The sequence below is a fragment of the Papilio machaon genome, chromosome 1 (assembly GCF_912999745.1).
Source record: "Papilio machaon chromosome 1, ilPapMach1.1, whole genome shotgun sequence".
NCBI lineage: Eukaryota > Metazoa > Arthropoda > Insecta > Lepidoptera > Papilionidae > Papilio > Papilio machaon.
In genome coordinates, this window is record NC_059986.1 from 5,077,126 (window position 1) to 5,099,387 (window position 22,262).

The following is a 22,262-nucleotide window of genomic DNA, read 5'->3' on the forward strand; positions in this document are numbered from 1 at the left end:
AAAACATTGTATTGGGTCGTGTTCTGTATAAAATACAGTTTACATTAAAAGATAGTACTTAATATTTTACGGTTGGTTCTAACGTATAACTAAATAGTATAAGCTAAACTACGTCTTTTTTTCTATTTTTGGTCGTCGGTAAGAAATGCTATAAAGTTATTTTTTTTTCTCGAAAATTACCTACAATGCCCTAATTTATAACAATTTACCCTAACAAAAGCTGACTTCTTTCTATAATACTTATATGAAAAACTACCTCGAACTGGTGTGTATTCTATCAAACTAACAATGTAATTGACGAGACCGCAATAAAAATGTAATCTCGAACACAAAGAGAGCCCTTTCTTGTAATGTCGGGATTTGATAAATAAATATGGAATCTTACTCTTTTTATTAAAAATACTTACTGTGCCATACTTAGTACATTGTAAAAGTAATATGTTTGCGTATAAAAATGTACAAAAATTGAAGATAACATTTTCTTACACTGAGTTTCTACTGTCAGAATACTTGTAAAATACAAAATATTACCATCCTTTTAATACCTTTAAGAGGGCGCCGTAGATATCTCGACCTGGGCGCTAATAGAGGTAATACCGTAACTACATATTATCACGTATATTACTCTATTTATACTAAGTGTTTCAGTCAGAGTAACTGTTATTACTTCTATGTGTGGTCTTGTGAATGAGGTTCAAGCACGTCACAATCAATCTTTTCATTTTACTTATCTCTTCACTTCCTTACGCATTTATTACCAACCTACTCACAGTCTACATTCCTATTTATGTTGATATTTATGAGAAACGATATCTGTTTGTTAGCATTTATTATTTAAAAAAAAACGGGTACTTTGGGTTCGTTCGTTTTAGTTTTTTTAGGGGTAAATTCTATGCCGTCTGTAAAACTATACCTACTTGAGTACAAAATTAATAAATAAATTGCAAATTAGGCTCTGATAAGTTGTTAAAGCATAACAAAACAACATTCATTCATTTATAAATATTATGTTTATAACAGTTAGATTATGGTTTTTTTATGAAAATTCTAAGCTAGAAAAAACTAAAAAAGAACTAAACAGTGATCAAAGAATAGGACAAAATAGTCGTCATTATCGTCGTACCGGCAAGTATTTCATTTACCGAAAACCGAATGTGAAAACTAGGACGATGGAGTTTGCCAAAACAGTTAACGACCAAGCCACTGTTAAAATATCATTATTGTGCTTTTGCACTGTTGTAGAATGCATACAAAAGAAATTTCCAATAATAGTTAAAACAAAATTTAGTTGTGTCCACATTTCCATTTCACTGTAACTTGAAGTTCCTAAATTTATGGGTCATTGCTTTACTTTTCCTACGTATTTTAAAACATTAATATAATGATTTAGATTTATATTATAGATATTTACTAATGTCGGCTTAGTAATTTCAGATATAACAGGGACAAATAAATCCATCCTGCTTATATTATAGACACAGAAGTTTATATATTGTAATCATTACCTACGTTATAACAATCGCTATGATTAACAGGGATTTCGAAGGTATTGGAAGGGTTGGCGGCTTCTATTTTGTCCAATTAAAATTACAAACGTTAATATTACATTTTCTGGTGTAAAATTTAAAGTTCTATGACATCGAGGCACAGTAAGTATTTTAGTGCACAGTTAATGCTGGGTATATGCTTTATATTTAAATAATTATTACTAATTGTATGTTACAGTTTGTAAAGTTAATTACGAATTTGAAATTTATTTATCGATTTTTTTATCAAACATTCCTATCGCATAAAAATGTTAATATTATATATGTAGTTTAATATTTAAACTTTTTATTTCAATATTTAATCATAGTTATAATAATATTTAATCTTAATATTAAATCACGTCAAACAATTTTTTTTGAAAAGGGGGATCTACTCGATAATAAAATGTATAGTAAAATATTAAAGCTTGGGATACACTTGTATAGTCAGTGTGGTTACTTCAACTACTTTGTTTTAAGGTTTTATAAATCTTGACTAGAGCAGTTGTGCGGGTCTGCGGCGCGGGGCGCGGTGTCCTCGTAGGGCGCAACGTGGTCGGCGGCAAGGTCGCGAGCTACACGCTCCGCCGCCGCAAGCACCCGCAGCAGGTTCAGTCCGGCCAACTTCCGCAGCTCCTCTATGCTCCAGCCATCCTCCATTAACTCCGCAAACAGCATCGGGTACGAAGACACGTCTTCTAAACCTTGCGGCGTACTGCACGAATAATCACGTTTAATGAATTTTTACAAAGTCTAACTACTGTAGTTTTTATTATATTCATCTTAAAACAATCGTAACCTTATTTAAATGGAATATAAAGAGTAATAAATAAATCAATACTAATAATGCATTTAAGACCGGGGAAGACGTCGCTCTTCAAGTTGTATTTTTAATTCGTCATACGATTTATTGTTACTCTTTTGTAGGATTAAACGAAGCGCTTTCATTTAATTAAAGCGACTACGTAAAATTGTATTCGATCCGGCGAGTCGAGCGTAAAATAGCCTTCTAGCATTTCACAAAACACGCGTGTAGTTGTTATAGCGTTTTAATTTGCAATGGATGCATTTGGAATCGAAATTGAAAGCATACTTACTAGTTAATTCCATCGTAACCAGCGCCCAGGCCTACGCTGTCAACGCCAGCTATGCTGCGAATGTGATTTATATGCGCTGAAAAAAATAAACTATTGTGACGCTTGTGAAGATACATTTCAGCACGATGTTGGTAGCGGTATCCATACAAAGTACCGTTGTAATTTTTTTTTTTGCGACATATATTTTTGAATCCTTTTTGATTGGTTTCGTAGGTTATGTCAAGGGGGACTATGTTTATAATCAAACTCAATGTCTGTACAAGGAGTGGTTAACTTTATATCTGTAAAAAGTACAAAAATTATAAGAGATTTTTACATACCGTATCAGTAACGGAAGGGATTTAGGAAGCTTACCTATTGCATCTTGCACGGTGGCAGACTCGCTACAGGTGAGAAAGGAGGTGTAGAAGTTGACCATGATAAGACCCTTGTTGTTGGCGAGCATGCGTAGTACGCTGTCGGGCACGTTACGTGTTACGTTGCAAAGCGCGCGCGCCGACGAGTGCGAGAAGAGAACGGGTGCGCGTGACACGGCCAAGGCGTCACGCATCGTGCGCTCTGACACGTGGGACAGATCCACCAGCATACCAAGACGGTTCATCTCCTTCACGATCACCTGCATCACATAAGTCGCTTAATATTTTCAATGGCACATTTTTTTGTAGCTGTACTCTAGCAGGGTTAGTCGGTGGCACTGAAAGTTTTAAATAAAAACGAACCTGAGGGTCAAAGAACGTAAAAGTGAGAAAAACTGCTCCCCTTTTGCTTTATCCTAGACATAAATGTTACGAGACATAAGTAACGCCATTTTCTGATTTAGCATTATTCCAATCGCTATACATTCTTTAGAAAAAAAGTATTTCACTTTTTTTAACCTGTGTCAAATTCTCTTTTCAAAATTAGTTACAAAAATATATTGAAAAACAATCATCATCAGCTCACTATACGTCCCCAACGTGGGGCTCGGAGCCTACCCTAAGTAAGTACCCTAAGTATTGTTTAAAAACAATACTAATATCAAAATTCAAATTATAAAAGTAATATTCTTTTTATAAGAACCTTAGACGTCTTCAAAAGATCTCATCTGAAAAATTAAATTTTATGTTACGCTCGAGATTGGCGGTAGAATTAAATGGTCGGGATTTAGTAAGACGAAATTAAATGTGGGAGAAAGCAAGCTTTGTAATGGGCGCTAAATGTTATAAATTTTAAGTAGAGTAGAGTCGGTGTGCGGTGTTAACGCGCTACTTTTCACTGGCCAGCCTCAATTTACCGACATGGCTGCAGAGCATTCACGCTTGATGAGATTTCAATCAGCTTAGCTACATTCACCCTTAAATTCTGTTTATTTAAGACAATTTACATTGTTTTCAGTATTAATTTAAAACAATTTCTCTATTAAATTAATGGATTAGGTTTTCATCAATTTATAAATTTATTTAATATAACACTGTGGTTGGATTACAAAGGAATGATAGAAATACAGTCTTGGATTTTTTAGTGTCAAGTGCAAATATTTTTACTCTTTTTTAAATGCCTTGAATAACTTTTGAAAAGTTTTTTTTAAAATTGCTATTACTAGAACATTAGTTTCTTCTAACAAGCGCAACGCGATATCGTCGCAAAGTTTAAGACTTTTTCTACTTGCACAACGTGTATAAACTATTTTCCTTTTGTCTTTGATGCAGAAGTTTAGTAATTGAGTTACTTGAGATAATATTGCTTCAGGAAAGATTAACACAGAGAAGGTTTCATTATGTTCCATTCTAAAAATAAATAATACATCATTTTTTACATTACAATTAAAAATAACATGTAAGTAATATAGAAGAAAACATATTATACTAGTATTTTGTAGAGTTTGTTCATTAATATTTGATTATTATTTTTGAATATTATTATTTTTATCAAGAGCCAACGTAAACGTTTCGATTCAAATGTAAATTCGTGTTATTCGTATGTATCATTCTCATAAAATTACTATATTTAATGTTGTGTTAGTAGATATAAGTTGTAGAAAGATTTATGCCTCCGAATTCTGTCTATCCTATTTCGAGGGCAATGCTTTTTCCTGATACGAACTTAAATGGATTTGTATATATGTTTGTGTAATTTGTACAAACTGCTGGTTTATGTCAATTGTCAGTGCATTAACTACTGCTTAAACGCTTGTTCGTGAGACATTAAGGATTAAATTACAGGACGCTTTCATTTACTCTGCGGAGGTAAGATCTTATTTCGAAATTCTTAGTTGAAGTTGCAGATGGTACAGAATAATGTCAGTTAGGTACGGTTAGGTAAGATCCGGGTGATGTATTGGAATGACTGTTTTTTTGATAATTTTTATTAATAAAATTGTTCACTGATTATGAAATAACATTATAAAGAGGAAAGATTTCATTGTTTGTTTGTATGTTTATTTGCATTGAATAGACATCGAAACTACTGAACAGATTTGAAGAGTTCTTTCACTGTTGGGAAGCTTTCAGAATTCCGCGCGGAAAAAGTCGCGGACAAAAGTTATTATTTTATATTTTAACAGTGGTAGACGCCAGCAAGAACAACATCTGTTGCACGTATTGGCCGGCTCACCCGGTGAAATACCACGACCACACAGAAGATAAGCGTGAAGTGGAAGTAATACCGCGTTTCGTCTGATGAGTGTGGTGCCGGAGGCCTAATTTTACTCCTCTTTCCCTTCCCACCTTTTTCTTATAAGGAAAGTATGGGTATGAGGTGGATTTGATGGAGGAGGAGATGCATAGGAAGGTTAAATATTGTCTTTTTGTGCGTCTCCTCCTTCGTCGATTGGGGATAGTTAACGCATCTGCAATTGTGAATGTCTATGGGCAGCGGTCTCTTCGCCATTTCGGCGAATTCATGTGGCCGCTTGCTCTTTTGCCACCTTGTATTATTAAAAAAATACGTGCAATGCGATGTGTAAGATTCGCAAACGTTTCACTGTATTTAATACCTATTCCGATTTCGGATTGAACTTATATTAAAATATTGTTACAAATCGAAATCAGTATTTGCTGGCATCAAAGAGGAGGCGGTTCGTACCGCATTAATCATTCCAAGTTTACCGGCGAGGCGAGGCGTTTGTCTGAGCGCAATGTAAAGTAAAACTCATTAAATCATGAATACAGCGATTAATGTCTTTAATTACTCTAATAACTTTTAAATTTATTATATCCGCCATTAAGCGTATTGAATAAGAAAGTATTGTTCACTTCGAAAGTGCTCCAATTATTTTCAAACGTTGTAAGTAATTGTTGAAAAGTGATTTTTGCTTTAACATTATAGTGAGAGTGGTTCGAACAATAGAGAACGTACTGAAAGTATCGTTGCACGTGAAACAAAGAGCTGCAAGAGCCTGAGTCGGTACAAAGCGAGATATTGCGATGCCACAGGATGTTTATGATTATGTGCACTCACTCCGCTAGACGTCTCAATATTTACGATTTTCTTTTTAGTATATACTTTGATATTTCTTGCAATGGCTGCAACACTATTGATTTATATGACATGGCTGCCATTATATCGGAACGTACACTCGTTACATAGGATCTAAACTTCATTTATCTACTATAACGTTGTCGTTTTATAGTCAGGTTTCCGATAAATTGTTCCTACAAAAGTATGAGTTGGAAGCGATCACTTTATGTGCAGTATTTACTTATTATAAAATGGATACAACTTTCCTTTACTTTATTATAAAATGAACAAGTACGAGAATACTGTTGAAGACAAAATTAAGTGAACCTAAAACCTATAACAGTGTCTTAAATACTTCCAAAGTGGTTTTCGAACGACTGTTAAAAATATTAATTTGTATCGTATAAAATACTAAGAAAATTAATAATTAGAATGGAACATAGATAGTTGTTTATTATGACGATAACACCTTAAGTAACACTGATACAACACCTATAATCTAAAATAATAAAACGCAAATAAAAGTATAACTCCACTAATACAGATACGTAAACAAAGTAAATTGTGTTATGCCAACAGTAATTCAATTGCAGCTGAAGCGAATTTTACGGCACATTACTCACTTTGCCAAAGGGAGTAAGTCCACCTCTTTGTGTGGGATCAGCGCGGTCGGCAGAGGCGCACTCCGCCCATGGAGTATCGCAGGTGGACGTCAGCGTAAGGTAGCGCACGCCTACTTGGTACAGGGTTCGAAGCACACCGAGAGAACCCCCGATAGCGTGCCCACCTTCCACTCCCACTAGCGAACAGAGACGATGGTTCGCATGCGCTGTCATTATGTCTGTAAGAAATCTTAGTTTAAAATTCATGTACAATCTAATTATTTGTAGTAAAAAATCACACCTAAAAAGTGAATTGTTTTTTTATAAATATGTAAAAGTCATTGAAACAAGATTTTTGTTATTAATTTTAACGTTCATTTTTGTTTCACAATACGTAATATTTTGATATAAACTTTCGAACTATTAGATTTTTCTCGATATTTGGCAACTCTTGTTGTATGGATAAATACGAGTACATTGTAAACAAAACCAAATTAAGATTAATAAAAACAAGCAAGCTTAATTATTGTTAAAATTCATAAAATATAGACAAATAAACTTTGCTTCATCAGAGATAAAGAGGGTCTGTATATAACTTTGTGATTTGAAATTTATAAGCGTGTCCGGGGAATAGGTTAGTGACCTATTATGAAAATAATTAGTTAGCAGTGGGCCGTGCGGGGTCCGTGGTGTGCGACCGGGGTTGCCCCGGGCTTCCCTCGCCGTTTACTGCTATCCCACAACTTTGCCACTGGCCGTCAACTAATTAAATTCATAAATAAAAAAGGGTTAATTCATTACGGCTGTCGTTTGCTTCCATAAATCCCATTTGTTTTTTTTACTCCCCATGCAAAATTAAAGAAGTTTGTCTTAACGCTTACATAGGACGAAGCGACGCGACGCTAAAAAAAGTAAAGCCCTGTTCATGACTTGCCTTACAATTACAGAGCCCCTGGCTTTTTGTGAGGAAGTTTTATGAATTTAAAACAAATACTTAATAGTATGTAAATTGAGGGGAGGTAGCTGAGAGGTAAAAAGTTCAACTAGCGGTCACAATCGATGTTCGATTAAATTTATATTCGGAGACCACTATCAAGATTTTCCTTTTTGACCAATGAGTGGAGTCTTTTTTGACTCTTTCTGACTAACGTCCTATATAAATATGAGTAAACTAAAAATACTTCAAAAGGTTTTTGTTAAGTTAAGTTAACTATTAAGTGTTTTTTCTCGTTCTTTCCGTAACTTTCCACAAAGAAAACCGTATAATGCACAGTTAACTATGTTACAAGCAGGATTACTTTGTAAATTGCTTTTGCGTCTAAATCAACGTGCAATTAATCAACAACATTGTTAAAAGAAGATGAGCTCTTGCAGGAAACTTTATAAAATACTACTTTAAATTTATTACTACTTCATACATACATGTTTGCTTACACAAATCATTTTCTATTTAAATTTATCTAATAAAGTAATAGAACTTTTTCAATAATATATTTACAAAAAGTAGATTCAGAAACATAACATAGTTTTTTTATAAAAAAATTAAAACTTAAGAATTATAATTGAAGTTACAATGTTTTGTTTTGTTGATTTATTTACCACTAGCTTTTTCCCGCGACTCCGTCCGCGCGGAATAAAAAAACAAAGAAAAGAAAACGGGGTAAAAATTATCCTATGTCCGTTTCCTGGTTCTAAGCTACCTGCCCACCAATTTTCAGTCAAATCGATTCAGCCGTTCTTGAGTTATAAATGGTGTAACTAACACAACTTTCTTTTATATATATAGATGTTTATTTAGGTGACATATCGTTGAGATTTCCATGGCATATGAAGATGATGTTAATGATGTGAAACTCGCTATCGCTAATCGCTTACCGTCAGCAGATGTGCAGAGCGTGAGTTGCGGATGGTACTTGTCGGTGAGCCTCTGTATTAGGTCTATCTGCTCAAAGGTAAGCTGCACGGCGTCCCGGTGCTGTGCGTCGCATGGCACGTATGCTGCCCAAAACTGATGACAGAACATTTCATTGTAGTCTTAACAATTTAGGTCTTTAATTTACTCTGGCCCGCGGCTGCTATATGTATTTGCGTGTACTATTTGCCTCTGACGACTGATATATTTACAAAATTACAGTCGCGCGCGGATACTGTCGTAAGAAAAGGCGCTTATTGGTTCTAGGCAACTAACTGTAAAGTTCTGAAAAAACAAGTTTTTATTGTAATTTCTGCCAAACTGGCATTATACGAGTAATAGACAATGGCGTTCGCTTCATAAATAACTTGTTCGTATATGACAGCATTGCTTTGACATACACGATTAAATAGTACGCACGGGCTGCAACAGTCCGCACTCAGAATATGAAATTCGCTTTCATCGGATGCAACGACACGTATGTAATAGAAAACGTGAGCTCTCCTGGTTAACGACTGACTGTTTTTTAATTTTCCATTTAAAATTGTAGAACAATGTTTGCGCATGAAGGTTGAAATTATCATGTATTCAGCATGTTTGACTTTGCTTGTATTATTTTGTTGGTTAGAACATTTCCGATGTTAAAGAAAAATTTAACAAGAGTATTCGGTAGGTGTATTATAACAAAAATCTTATAGTCTATTATTATTCTGAGGGCGTTCCCAGGGCGTATAAGTTCTTAGAATATCACTTAAAAAATGTTATTCTATTTTCGTCTAAACATAATAAGGCTTTTTATCTTCGTCTATATTTTAACGAATTCATGAAATGAATAGGTACTAAATACAGCAACATTTTGAGTCTACTTTAAGTTAAAATAAGCGTTTGTTATTACAAAGTCATAAATGTGAAATTAATGACTGCTTATTTCGGCGAACAACATAATCGTTCTTCTGAGTCAAAAACTTTATAGAACAAGCAGTTCTTATAATCAAAATAACTTTTATTGTTAAAAATTTAGATTGGATATATTATGATGTTGAAATATAAAAATAATTTTAGATTTGTCATAAATTCATTTCAAAATATCATGACCAGGTTACCAATGAAACATGAAAGCCGAATTTATTAGGTCATTGATTTTCATTATTAATGCTTTCAATGCAGTACTTTGTATACTAATTTATGTTAAATCAAACGTAAAATTTTATTATCAACAGCCTATTTTATTTTGAAGAGATGAAAACATCCATACACACAAACATGGCTCATGAATGACTTTGTAAAACGATTGTAACATCTTATCTCGCCGTCTCGGCATGTATTTTTTTATTATAAACTAGCTTTTACCCGCGACTCCGTCCGCGCGGAATAAAAAAAAAAAAAAAAACGGGGTAAAAATTATCCTATGTCCGTTTCCTGGTTCTAAGCTACCTGCCCACCAATTTTCAGTCAAATCGATTCAGCCGTTCTTGAGTTATAAATAGTGTAACTAACACGACTTTCTTTTATATATATAAGATGGTATGAGTTAAATGTGAGAAAAAGTGAAATAAAGTAATTGACAAAATAAATCAATTGTATGATTATATATTTTTTTAAGTTTTATAATATGAATTTTTTTTTATTATATTTATCAATAATTTGAGGAATAATTATTAATTCAATTAATGTCAAACAATATTTAGAAGCAATAAATTAAATAAAATATTTATTCGAGATTTGTGAATAGCAACTTTTTAAAAGCCTGTATCTTAAGTAGCTTTTCAACTGCAAAAGGCAAAAGAATAGCTCAATCAATTTTGTATTTCAACCTGTCGACACCAAACTAAAATGCGTTCTTGTGTAAAATTTAAAACATTTTAAGTTTAAACCTTTAAACGTGGGAAACGTAAGGTTAAACGTAAAACCTTACTATAATGAAAAAATTAAAATAGAAACACCAACGCATTTCGGAGCATTATGTAAGTATTCTATAATTACATCAATAGAATGGAAAGTCTAAAGGTAGTTTTTTTAAATATCACTAAAATGCTCTCACTTTTGCCAGTTCAGCGGCCACAGGAGCTTAATCTATTGTGTATTTGAAGTAAGCAATTGTCTCATAACAAGGAGAGGTTGTAAATGCTCACTTGTGCAGCAATTCTTCCTTGTTTGAGTCGCGGCAGATCCGTGTGACTCCAAGAACTCGTAGCCCACGGTGCTATAGTTCGTAGATCCTCATCGAACCTGGATAAAATGAAAAATTTAATAAACGCAATATGTATTTCAAACGAATGTGACCGAACGTCTGCCACACTCGTTGAATGGTTTCGAAGGACCATCCTAGGTGTAGGTTTATCCTGGTTACTTAAGCAGACTCCAAGTGTAGATACTTCGTACTAAATCTACATTTAGCGACGCACTTAATGAATATTTAAAGGCTTTGATTGCGGTTGTTAGTAATTAATATATCACAAGCTATAATAGCTTTAATATTTTTTTTCGCCTACGCGGCGTCTACAACAGACAAAATATTCATGGATCCTTAAGGTCTTAAAAGATAATTCCTGATTGCAATCTCTGCCTACTTCTTATAAGAAAGGGAAGAAACATTAGAGAAATTAATATTTTTATCCACTTACACATAAAAGAAATCATTTGATGTAGATGGCTACATTTGCTAAGTTATTATTGCTTTCACAGAGTAGTTAATCAATTTATTGTTTAATAGAAATACCTTTGACGTCATTATTTCTAAATAAATTGTGAAAATCACTTAACTGAGCTTTTATATGTACAATTTATTTTCCTCTAACTGTTATTGATAACATCTAAAACACCGTAAAACAGCGTGACATTAGATGAGATCAAAGCAATGAAAAGGTTGCGACCTCTCATGTTCTAAAAGAAAATCTATGCTTGGATCTGTACTAGGCATATATTATTAATACATACAATGTTATGCATAAATATAAAGCTTTTCTTACGTTTTCTCAAGTATTATTGAATTTTCTAGTTAAGCGAAAACGTTTCAAGAAAAGGAGCGTTTCAATGTTCACGCTTGACTTGAAACATCACATAAATATTTTAATGCAGAATGTATTCAAAGCAATTGATAACGTAAACTTTGATTATCGTGGCTTTTTGAACCCAATTGTGGCCAAAAAATAGTTTCTTACATACTATGTACATGCGACTAAAAACCACGAAAGTTTGCAAAAATATCCAATTGTTATTACATGTATGTAGTTGGTACTTCAAAATAAAAACATAGATTGCATTACATTTCCATTTTGTTTCACTTGATGTTCGATGTTGTCGTGCTAAGCTGCGCATAAACCCGCCCGAGGATACGCGGCTGGCAACTAGCGGCATGATAAAGGGCTCCTTGCGCTCTGAGAGCGCTGCATGTGTGTCACGCGTCGCAACTCATTTGTAATTTTTTGATGCAGCGTACTCTCTCGTCCTATACCAATTCTAGCAGAATGACTTGCATTGTTGTATAATTTTTAATACACTGTAAATAATTTTCTTAATAAGATAGATGTTGGATTGTTTTAGATTTTAGTGTACCCTTCTTTTGTTTTGTTAGCAATTTATTTTGAATTAATCTCTGGCATCGTTAGTAAATCTTTTACAATCTTTGTTCGCATCAATAGCCTTAGGTTTATATATTTTTCTTATAGGCAAAATATTTTCTATCTAAAAAAAAATATTTAATAAGGTTAAATTTCCTTGTAGACAAACCTTTATCCAATCGCGAAGTTCCGCAGACTTTAAATTTTCCACTTAAATATTATAATTTGGCTGTTTGCTTTAGATTTACCAGTGATTTGTCGTTCTTTCGTTCGATTTTGTTAGAAAAACTGTATTTTGAAGAAATTGTAAATTCAGTTTTTATTATCAGTATTTTTTATGGTTCATTTATTATATTCATCATGAGTTTTATCATTAAAAAGGAGGGACAGCTGTCGTCTGTGCGCACGTAGGGCTGCCACTTAAAATAATTGTTTACGTAGCAAAGATCGCAGACAGAACTCGTGTACTGTTATTGCGTCTTAACAAATGTTAGAACATATAAAAAACTACTTTATGTTAATATTTTTGACACAAAACGCGATATACTCAGGGAGTACATTTTTTAGCGTATTTCATTTTAATAAAACACACATAAGTGCACAACCTTGTTTTCAAAACTAAAATAAGCAAAGCCAAAATTTAAATCTCTAGAGCATACGTCTTAACATGCGTTTAAAATGATGAGAAAGAAACTTGGAATGTATTTAAAAAAAAATTGGCGGAGTCAAAGTGGTCTACGGAATCTTGCGGTGTACTGATTAAATGAACATTTTATATTTATTTGTACACTGCGTGAAAAAATTGTGAAATAATAATATATGTAAGAAAGCATAAGCCATTAGTTGGTTATGATAATACTAGTAGGGTGTCTTGTGAACGCTTGTACAGTGTAACAATCTTGCCAGAGCAAGATTCCTATCAATATTTACCTTGCTATAATTTATTTATATTCTGCTTCGTTGTGTTGTAATTGCATACAAATCTAAGTAAGTAGCTAAAAGTTTAAGGTTTACATCCCTCGAAAAATCAACTTTTTTTTAATATAGGTGCTACTTACTAACACTGCAGATGAATAAAAGTGTCTACAATTATCTTGGGTTTCTGACACCAAAATCTTGTTTAAAATACATCTCTGTTTTGTCAAATATAATGAGAGGGATGACGATTTGCTTCATACAGAGATCAGTCCCCACCGACTAGTTTCAAGCCCGCCGGGGTCCTGGGTGCGTGAGACTGGAATTTTTTCGCAATCGCGGCCAATCTCTCATTGTGACTCAGCCTAACTCACTCACTCACTAAGAATAAGGGCACCAAAATGTTCTAAACTAGTCGACGCCGACACCGGATTATGTGTACGTGAGTGACGCTGATATATTTAGTTTATAAACTCACGAAAGTTTAAACAATTTAACTGCAAAGAAACCATCATGCATTTGTAAAATTGATTGGACGTTGTTTTGTTATTTAACGTTATATAAAAAAATAAAAACTGAACAGTTTTTCATTGCATGAAAATCGATTCACAGCTAATTGGTTTGAAATTCAAACTCGACACTAGATATTTTAAAATGCCTAGAACGGATATGAAAAAAAATTGCTTAACCCGTTTTTCGTATCAACGACCATGGCTAGAGCGTCATTTTAACTTTGTTGCAATAACAAAGTCAAAATGACGTAAAATATCTATATAATGAGAAAATAATGCAGTATGCAAGTAAAATTTCACTAAAAAACGAAAGATTCTTTTTATCTTTTAGGACCTATGCCGTCTTAGGAACATTCAACAGTTTTATTAAAACGTGTCCAGTCCATTAGTTTAGGAACGCATAGGACAAATATATGTATAAACACTTTTATTTACCGCTTAGTTAGATAATGTGACATATAAAAAAATAAAGTCAAAAATAAAAAATAAAGGTTATAGAGGTATAGTACTGTTGTTTATAGTTATTTTTTTTTAAATAATAAAATAGGTACTTTACGAGTTCTCGTCTAAACTGTATAATTTTGAATCAATCTTACCTATGTGTTTATTGTTTAATATTACAAAATGAGAAAATGAAATGTTCAGTATTTAATGACAGATCGAAGTAATTTGTAAGAATATTGCCATCTCAAATATCTTTGTCATGATTTATGTGTCTGGTTGATATGTCCGCACATTTGATGATGGAATTTTATGTGTTCGGCGCGGAGATAAGTTGTTTAATGCGACCTCCTTATATCTAACAATATTATTATAAAGGAAACATAATGTTAATGTAAAGTTAATTAGGAAATCAAGCTTATATTACAATAAAACCTAACTTATACTTAAGGGGCTAACGAATAAGGCTACAATTAGATAACAAATACTCTAAGGAATCGATTTGATTGTTAAACGAGATACTTTGTATGTTGTAAAAGAAACACCAAAGAACACTGATATTTTAAAAATATCAGTGTTTCTGCCCCCATGGCAAAGAAACGTACAGCTGAGCAAAGGCCCTATCTGTTCTGCATTGCAACGCTTAGTTATAATTTGTTTATTATTATTTTTATTTTTTTTATGTACATTACTTTTCGTGTTCTTAGTTTTAATTATATTAGTGATCTTTAGGTTTTATTTTCTTTTAATGTTTTAATTGTATTATAAGTGTTGTAATGTCTTTGAACGGATTAAATGTCTTATTATTATTATTATTATTATTATAAAGTAGGTTTTTGCTGTGGTAAATGATATGAACATGCAAATCGGCGAATCCACTCACAATAATAAATGCAATTTTAAACTCGGCCCTAAAAAGCAATTCCTAAGTTATTAAATATACGTCAAAATACTGTTTTATTGGATTTAACTATAAGAAATTAACGACTATTTGCATAGTAGATTGTAGAAATGACAAAAGCCGCAAATGAAGCTAAGAAATTCTCAAGTAATAGTGAGGCGTTAATAGAAAATTACATAGCGATTTCTTTGTCCTTTAAATATAAATATTAAGGTAGAATTATCACTATTTAAATTCTCGTTTTATTTTCAATTTTATTTGATTTTTGTCATAGAGAGTATAGAATAGTAGTTAATAGTGAATAAAATACTAAGTCAGTATGTGTATTATTGAGCTTTCCTTTTCTTCATTTAATACGAAGAATACATTGCAATGTTTACGACTTTTATAGATTTGTATGCAAATTATCCTTTGATTCTTTTGATTTCTTTTAATATACTTAAAAAAACAAATATACCTGAAGTCTTTGATTCGATTATGTAGAAACTTTCGTATGTTCCAAGGCAAGTCGTTATGGCCGTCAATAAGCGGGGTGTCGTGGAGTAGGCGCTCGGCGAGGCGCAGTCTCTCGTGCAGGGGAGCCCCCGGTGCGGTCCGTAACGCTAACGGCCCCGCCACGCACGCCGTGCCCGCCACCAGCACCAGTATCGCCACACAGCACCAACGACGATGCCACACTGAGAACCCTGATTATAACAACACGTTATATCTTGTTAAAGCGTACTTTATCTTTGACAAATCGGAGATAACAATAGTTTTTAAACGGGGACCAAAAGTCTCAGAAAACCACGGTTAAACATGTTTTGAAACCATGTTTGTGTTATAACTTGGTTAATATAGTAATTTTTTTGAAAGTTAACGAAATATACTCAGAAAAAATAAATCGATGCACTTAAATTCACCATAACATTATTTTGCAAATATTTAAAAAACATATTTGACGATTAGTTCAACATTGAAATGTTATTTTTTGTTTGCGCTATTTTATATGAAAAGTTTACTCGCATAGTTTCTACATATACCATTTCGTTTTGTTTTTTATTTAAAATAAATTTTGAGTAGGTACAAAAGGTCACGAATAAGCAGAGGAAAAGTTATTGATTGTTAGAAAATTTCATATTTAACTAATAAAAACTGCCGTCTCCTTGACAGTAGTTTTTTTTTGTTTTAACAGCTTTTAACATATGACGAAATCACCGTTGCTGGAACGAATCTTTTTTGTCAACAATAAATATAAAATATGGTATAATTTGAAAACGAAGAAAATTGGCTTCATATCTATATGGTTGCATATTTTATTCGTGTAATATTACTCTAATATAAATGATTCAAAATAATATAAATCAGTAAAAATAGTTGGTTAAATTCCATTATAATCCATAAGTCACCACCACAAATATCCCCTTGGTTCATTATATCGTTGATCTAACACAACGTGATTATGTTAATACTTATTAGTCTCGCAATTTGCTAATTTCGAAGCGAGGTTTGTGGATTGACTGAGTGCTTATAAACCGTAACGTAGACATAAATTAGTGCGTATTTACTCGGAAATTAACGCACGCCACTGATTCTTATTAATGAGATATAAGTTCATAAAAGTAATTGTCACAAAGTCAAGTAATCAAACTTACCAACAGCCCGATTACATGTTTCATTTTCGCTATCCTGAACTTCATTAAATTTTCTCTTATGTGTATTTAAGATTGTTAAAACTATATTAGGTGTGATAGTGAATAGGCGATTTTTAATTAACGGGCATTTATATCCAAAAATTAAATATGTGTTGACTAACGTGAAGAGTTGGCAGTGGTTGTTGAGCTGTGGCTTGTTGTCGAAGTGGTCCCGGTAGGCAACCACTGGCCCGCCTTGCAGGCGACGCACGCTGTGCCCCGTCCGTTCTGTCCACGCTCCGTCACGTCCGGAGCGGGTATCGTACGTTTTTTCCCCTGCAATGTTTCAACTCATTAATATTTCCCATTCAGCAGTAGAAGGGTTAACTACTTTAAAATAACTACCATATAAAGTAATTACCAGCTAAGTGAACACTATGAATATTCTATCAGGTTAATTCTAAAATGTTAAACACTCACTCTGCTCGGTATTCAACATGTTTGAAAAAAGATGTAAGAGCACTCGACGAGTGTGAGTGCTTATAAAAATGTAAAAGTAAATTTAAATCCCGATTTTGTTAAAGACGCAATCTGTGACTCGAAGAGAAAAGAGTCATCTTTAATGTATGTATTGGATTTCCGAGGATTCTCTTTTCAATATTTAAATACTCGAACCCTTTTCAGTTATATGTTCGCGGTATCAATCTTTCTTGTCGATCAAAGACCGCATTGATTAACTCTCTTGCTTACAATTTCTTAAGGGAATAATAAATTAAATTAAATGATGTTTATTTTAAGCTCTGTTTTATAATATAATATAATTTATATCTTCTTCACGATGTTTTTACGATTACTTCGAATCTGCCACGTATGTACATTATTCACTTGTGTGACAGCGAATAATATTGTAGGGTTATAAAGTTTTCGTTATTCTCTGTACAGACAATACAATGGAATTTTATACGCTTTTAGGTGCTTATATACGTTATGAATAATACGTAAACAAGAAAAGGGACACGAAGTACTTGGCTAATATTTTGGCAGGCTTATAATCCAGCGTATTGTGAAATGAAAGTCAAAGGAATAACAATTAGTCGCAATATAAATGAAACTTTTTAAGCCTCTGTAGATTTTCAGAAAGATTATATTATTTTAAAATATTGTGCGCAACACACAGCACATTGGGTTCTTTAAAATTATATCATTCAATAATTATGAATTTAAAAATTATTATTTATCACTTCTTCAAAATATAAATTAAGCAATTACCAAGAGAAACGAGGAAGGTTATATCCGATTTACAATAAATTCTATTAAGTTATATTTAAATTTATTTAAGAATCACTCATTAACTTAAATCGCTTCTTTACGAACATTATCAAATTACATATATAGTTGGAGTAATAACTTATTTATTTATTTATGCGATATATGTCCCAGACAAATTAGTACTACATTTTTAAAATCTAGTATAAAAATGCATAGTAAAGCATTCATTCAACTTACGTGCGTGTCGTAAAATATCGAAGGAATCCTATTTTCCCGGCCGGAGTTACACGTGCATTGCGCCTGCACAGGCCGCGGCACATTCCTGCAGCTCCTGTCGATGCTCACAAAAGACTGGCCATCGTCATTTATAATTACGTCGTTACTAGCACTTCTGGAGTCAAACACGTTATCGTCCCTCGACCACGAATCCGCTGTGACTCTGTCCCTAAACCGTTCACTTGCAAAATCGTTATAAGACATCTGTCTTCTTATACTCCTGCATCTACTACGATTATCTAGAGTAGAGAATTTCTTCACCTCTCTAACAGGAGATTGTCTCGATACAATATCGTTATTTAAATCAAACTTCTTAAGTTTCACAACTTTATGTCCACTAGAACTAGTTTCAGCGCTGTCGTTGTAATCTCTCAATCTGTCAAAACATTGATCCACATTCGAGGAAAAGTTTGCGTAAGTTGTAAAGTTTTTTTGATCATCCTTCGATTGCATACTTGAAGATGAAAACGTTCCGCTTTGACTGGTACTTTTACGTTGCGACTTCTCAACGAGAGACAACATGGATAGTTTCTTGAGAGAGCTCGACGAGGCCGACGTTATCTCGGCCAGTTGGACCGCGTTTTGATGTTTCTTTGTAATTGCCTCGCCCCCTATTTTTTTCAAATTGGATAACTTTCTTTTTAGTTTCTGCATTAATGTATTAGTTTGATCATAGGCTATGAGTTGCTTCGAAATGTAATTAGATACACCGATGGTGCGGGTTTTGCTATGCTTCCTGTCCAAACTGCGGTGCGAGCCGCTTGCGAGGTGGCTGCGTCCTGTGTCTCTTTTAATTCTTTCTAAATCATAGATGTTTAGTGTGTGTCCTCTTTGCTTTACTACATCTCGACGGCAATTCAGATAGTTGTTTTGTTGTACGTTACAGTTACAAACTAAATCAAATTCATGTTCCGACATTTGCTTATTGAAACATTGTCGTTGAGCCGCTAGTGCAAGGCACGCCTCACATTCCACGCCGAGAAGGAGTTCGAGACTAGTGTTTCTGATGAATCCGTCACTAAAGGTGCGCGAACGGAACTGTGTACCGTGATGACCTAACCGGGAGTCCCATTTGGGTGTGAGGCCGGTATCTTCTGAGCTGCTTGGCCCCTCAACGGCGTTGGCTTCGTCGTCCATCATGGTGGCGGCGTCGCGGTTCACTTGTATGACGCGCGGCTGCCGAAACACGCGACTGTCGCTCCGCACTGAACATCGCGAGGGTGACGGTGACGACCGCTTGAAGTTATCCACTTGAATCATTTTGTTGCGTTGTCTTATAATTTAATCCTGTTAAATAAACAGTAGTTTACTCGAATTATAACAGTAATAATTATATTCACGTGGCTTAATATGTTTGTACAAACATATTCACTTGTTTAAATATTAAAAAGCTATTTCTAATTAGAGGGTTTTCTCACAAATAAGTTTATTTAAACATATACCTAAATGAATATCGTGAATTTCTTATGTAATCATCTCAGGAGACAAGTATTTTTGAACGTTATTTATATTTGCTGTTATTTAGACAGACTGGTAGGTAATTCGAAGTTAACTGATCAATGTGGGTATACATTGAACCCTTTGTCGTTAGAATACAATAAGCCCAAGTTGACAGCTGTCAGTTCTAGCTAATTACTATTGTGAATCAACTAATTGGAAATCGGAGTAACTGATTCAATAACTTAGTAATTATTAATACTGTAATTTGACGTTGTTTAAGTATTGTTTTGTAGCCTTGTTTGTCTATCTTTTTAGTCTGACAGTCTTTAAAATGTACATTATATGTCGTGGTAACTATATATATATATATATATATATATATTAGGGTGATTCAAAAAAAATTTTTAATTTTTTTTTTTAACCGATACCCTCTCAAATGTTTCTATTTGATATAAAAAAAATTCTCACCAAACCCGAGCCCTATAGCTCAACTCTAAGGGGTCGCTACTGTTTTTTTATTTTCCCATATAATTAACATGGGAAAAATCGTTTTTTGTTTTAAATTGAATTTACACATAATTAACGCAATTTTTTATAAAAAACGATTTTATATTCTTAAAGTAGAGTCTTCGAGCTTTCCAAAACTCTATTACAAAGTACAATTATTAATATAAAAAATATGTGACAAAATTACATTCCATGATTACTTGTAATCATACACTTAATTCATTTATCTTATTGATATCATGTGTCTGCAACCTACACTACGTACTAAAAACCATTTTCGAAATTTGTAATATATAAAATTCAATGCTTACTAATAGTTTAAGTAAAAATTTTGAGGATTGTGCAAAAAAAAAATAATTCCAAGCATTTTTCAAATTTCGAAATTTAGTGATTTTTAAATAGCTGTAATTAGTCTTTATGTAAAGATAATTGTACTTTGTAATAGAGTTTTGGAAAGCTCGAAGACTCTACTTTAAGAATATAAAATCGTTTTTTATAAAAAATTGCGTTAATTATGTGTAAATTCAATTTAAAACAAAAAACGATTTTTCCCATGTTAATTATATGGGAAAATAAAAAAACAGTAGCGACCCCTTAGAGTTGAGCTATAGGGCTCGGGTTTGGTGAGAATTTTTTTTATATCAAATAGAAACATTTGAGAGGGTATCGGTTAAAAAAAAAAATTTAAAATTTTTTTGAATCACCCTAATATATATATATATATATATATATATATATATATATATTTACAGATTGGATATTAGAATTTAATGTTGTTTTATCACTAAGATTAATTTTCTTTGAAAATTATTTATTTAATTATCGATAGCTTTCTTTTTCAGTATAACTGCTATTCGTCACAACAAAACTCAAAACATCTCTTATTAAAACATTTTGAATCATCAAGTTATATATTGTAACATACATATCTCATCCCATATTCTAATATATCCGCTTGTTAATTAAAAACAGCGAGCGTGACTTTATTTCTAAAATTCAGGGAGCTTAGTAATTTGTTCCCCCTCAAACATAGAGATTTAATTACTTTTAGCAAAATTTAAATCTTTTACAATAAAAACTTTATAATTTGTTTTAATAATTTTTGATATTTGTTGTTCATTTTTTGATATTAACAGTAATTATTTTAGAAAATAATTAGAAGAATGATTTTTAATACAATATAAGTTCTACCGAAATAATAAATTTTTATGTAATTTTTATTTACTTTAAATAAAGTATATATACATATGTATGTTAACAACGTATGAAAACAAATCGAATGAAAAAATTCTTTAATGAATTAAGTTAATATTTCTGTTTAAAACGAGCCCTGATTTAATTAATGACTTCTGTTTGTACTCCCCATAGGGATAAGAGAAATATTGGGTTTCACGTGTTGAACAAAGTTGGGCGGAGTTGAATGCACTTGATAACAAAACATATTTTGTATTCGAGATTTGTGAGATAAAGTTTGAAAATACCTACAAATATATTTTGTTATTTTTCGAACATGAATGAGTAACAAACAGAACAATATATAAAAAACTGAACTATCTATTTTAGTATTTTGAGGAATTCAAAGTAGAGTTAATATTTTTCTGATTCTATATTTGTACAGATAAAAAAATGGAAACATTTTTTTTTAATATGATCATTAGGCAGTGGACAAAGGACATTACTAAATTATTATACATTGAAGTAATAATTTAATCCTACATTATTTAGGTGATTTTGAAATGTATTTTTATAAAGATTTATAAGTAAGATGTATAAGATATTTTGAGAAATTGTGCAAGATTTTGATTCTCATTTTATCCCATGGAAATGTAATGTCATCCGACAGCAAGCGCTTAATGATCAGAGTATGGGAGATTTCCTTCTCAACGTGCTTGTTCTAACGAGCTTCCGGATTTTACATACAAAGAATAGCGAGTTAAGACCGTTTACGAATAACGTTTACAAATTAACATAAAAGAAAACGAGTTGAATTGTGTAAGTTTATTTGGCAAAGTTTATACAGTCCTGCTTGATTCTTTTTTGTTTACTTCGTTCACTTTGAATACAAATCTCGAAGAAATGCGCGTAAAAATTGTTATTCAACAGAAGTCAAGTTGAAACCGTTCGTTTTCTTTATTTTTCTACAATTACATCGTTATTCATTCGTAGCTCGGCTCATCACTGTTGCCGCATTTTCCGGCTTGGTAAAAATTAGCTGGAGGGGCTAAAGACTCGAATGAAAGATTTCACGACAGA

The 22,262-nt window shown here is 32.8% G+C and overlaps 1 protein-coding gene across 1 annotated transcript; it reads right to left on the reverse strand.

Annotated features, from left to right (window-relative positions):
* Positions 1 to 1,916: 1,916 nt before the first annotated feature.
* LOC106710682 lies at positions 1,917 to 19,341 on the reverse strand. Its single transcript, XM_014502808.2, has 9 exons — positions 18,024 to 19,341; positions 16,700 to 16,853; positions 15,362 to 15,590; positions 10,708 to 10,804; positions 8,539 to 8,671; positions 6,685 to 6,902; positions 2,978 to 3,239; positions 2,624 to 2,699; positions 1,917 to 2,241 (listed from the first exon to the last, which is right to left on the reverse strand). Exons 1-9 carry the CDS (start codon positions 19,320 to 19,322, stop codon positions 2,010 to 2,012), a joined length of 2,700 nt encoding a protein of 899 aa, XP_014358294.2. The 5' UTR covers positions 19,323 to 19,341; the 3' UTR covers positions 1,917 to 2,009.
* Between the last annotated feature and the right edge of the window lie 2,921 nt (positions 19,342 to 22,262).

Coding starts and splice junctions, on each gene's coding strand:
- LOC106710682 (XM_014502808.2), bottom strand. CDS start 19,322: ATGATTCAAGTGGATAACTTCAAGCGGTCGTCACCGTCACCCTCGCGA. Junction 8,672..10,707: donor AAGGAAGAATTGCTGCACAA/GTGAGCATTTAC, acceptor TTCTGTCATCAG/TTTTGGGCAGCATACGTGCC. Junction 2,700..2,977: donor CACCGTGCAAGATGCAATAG/GTAAGCTTCCTA, acceptor TATTTTTTTCAG/CGCATATAAATCACATTCGC.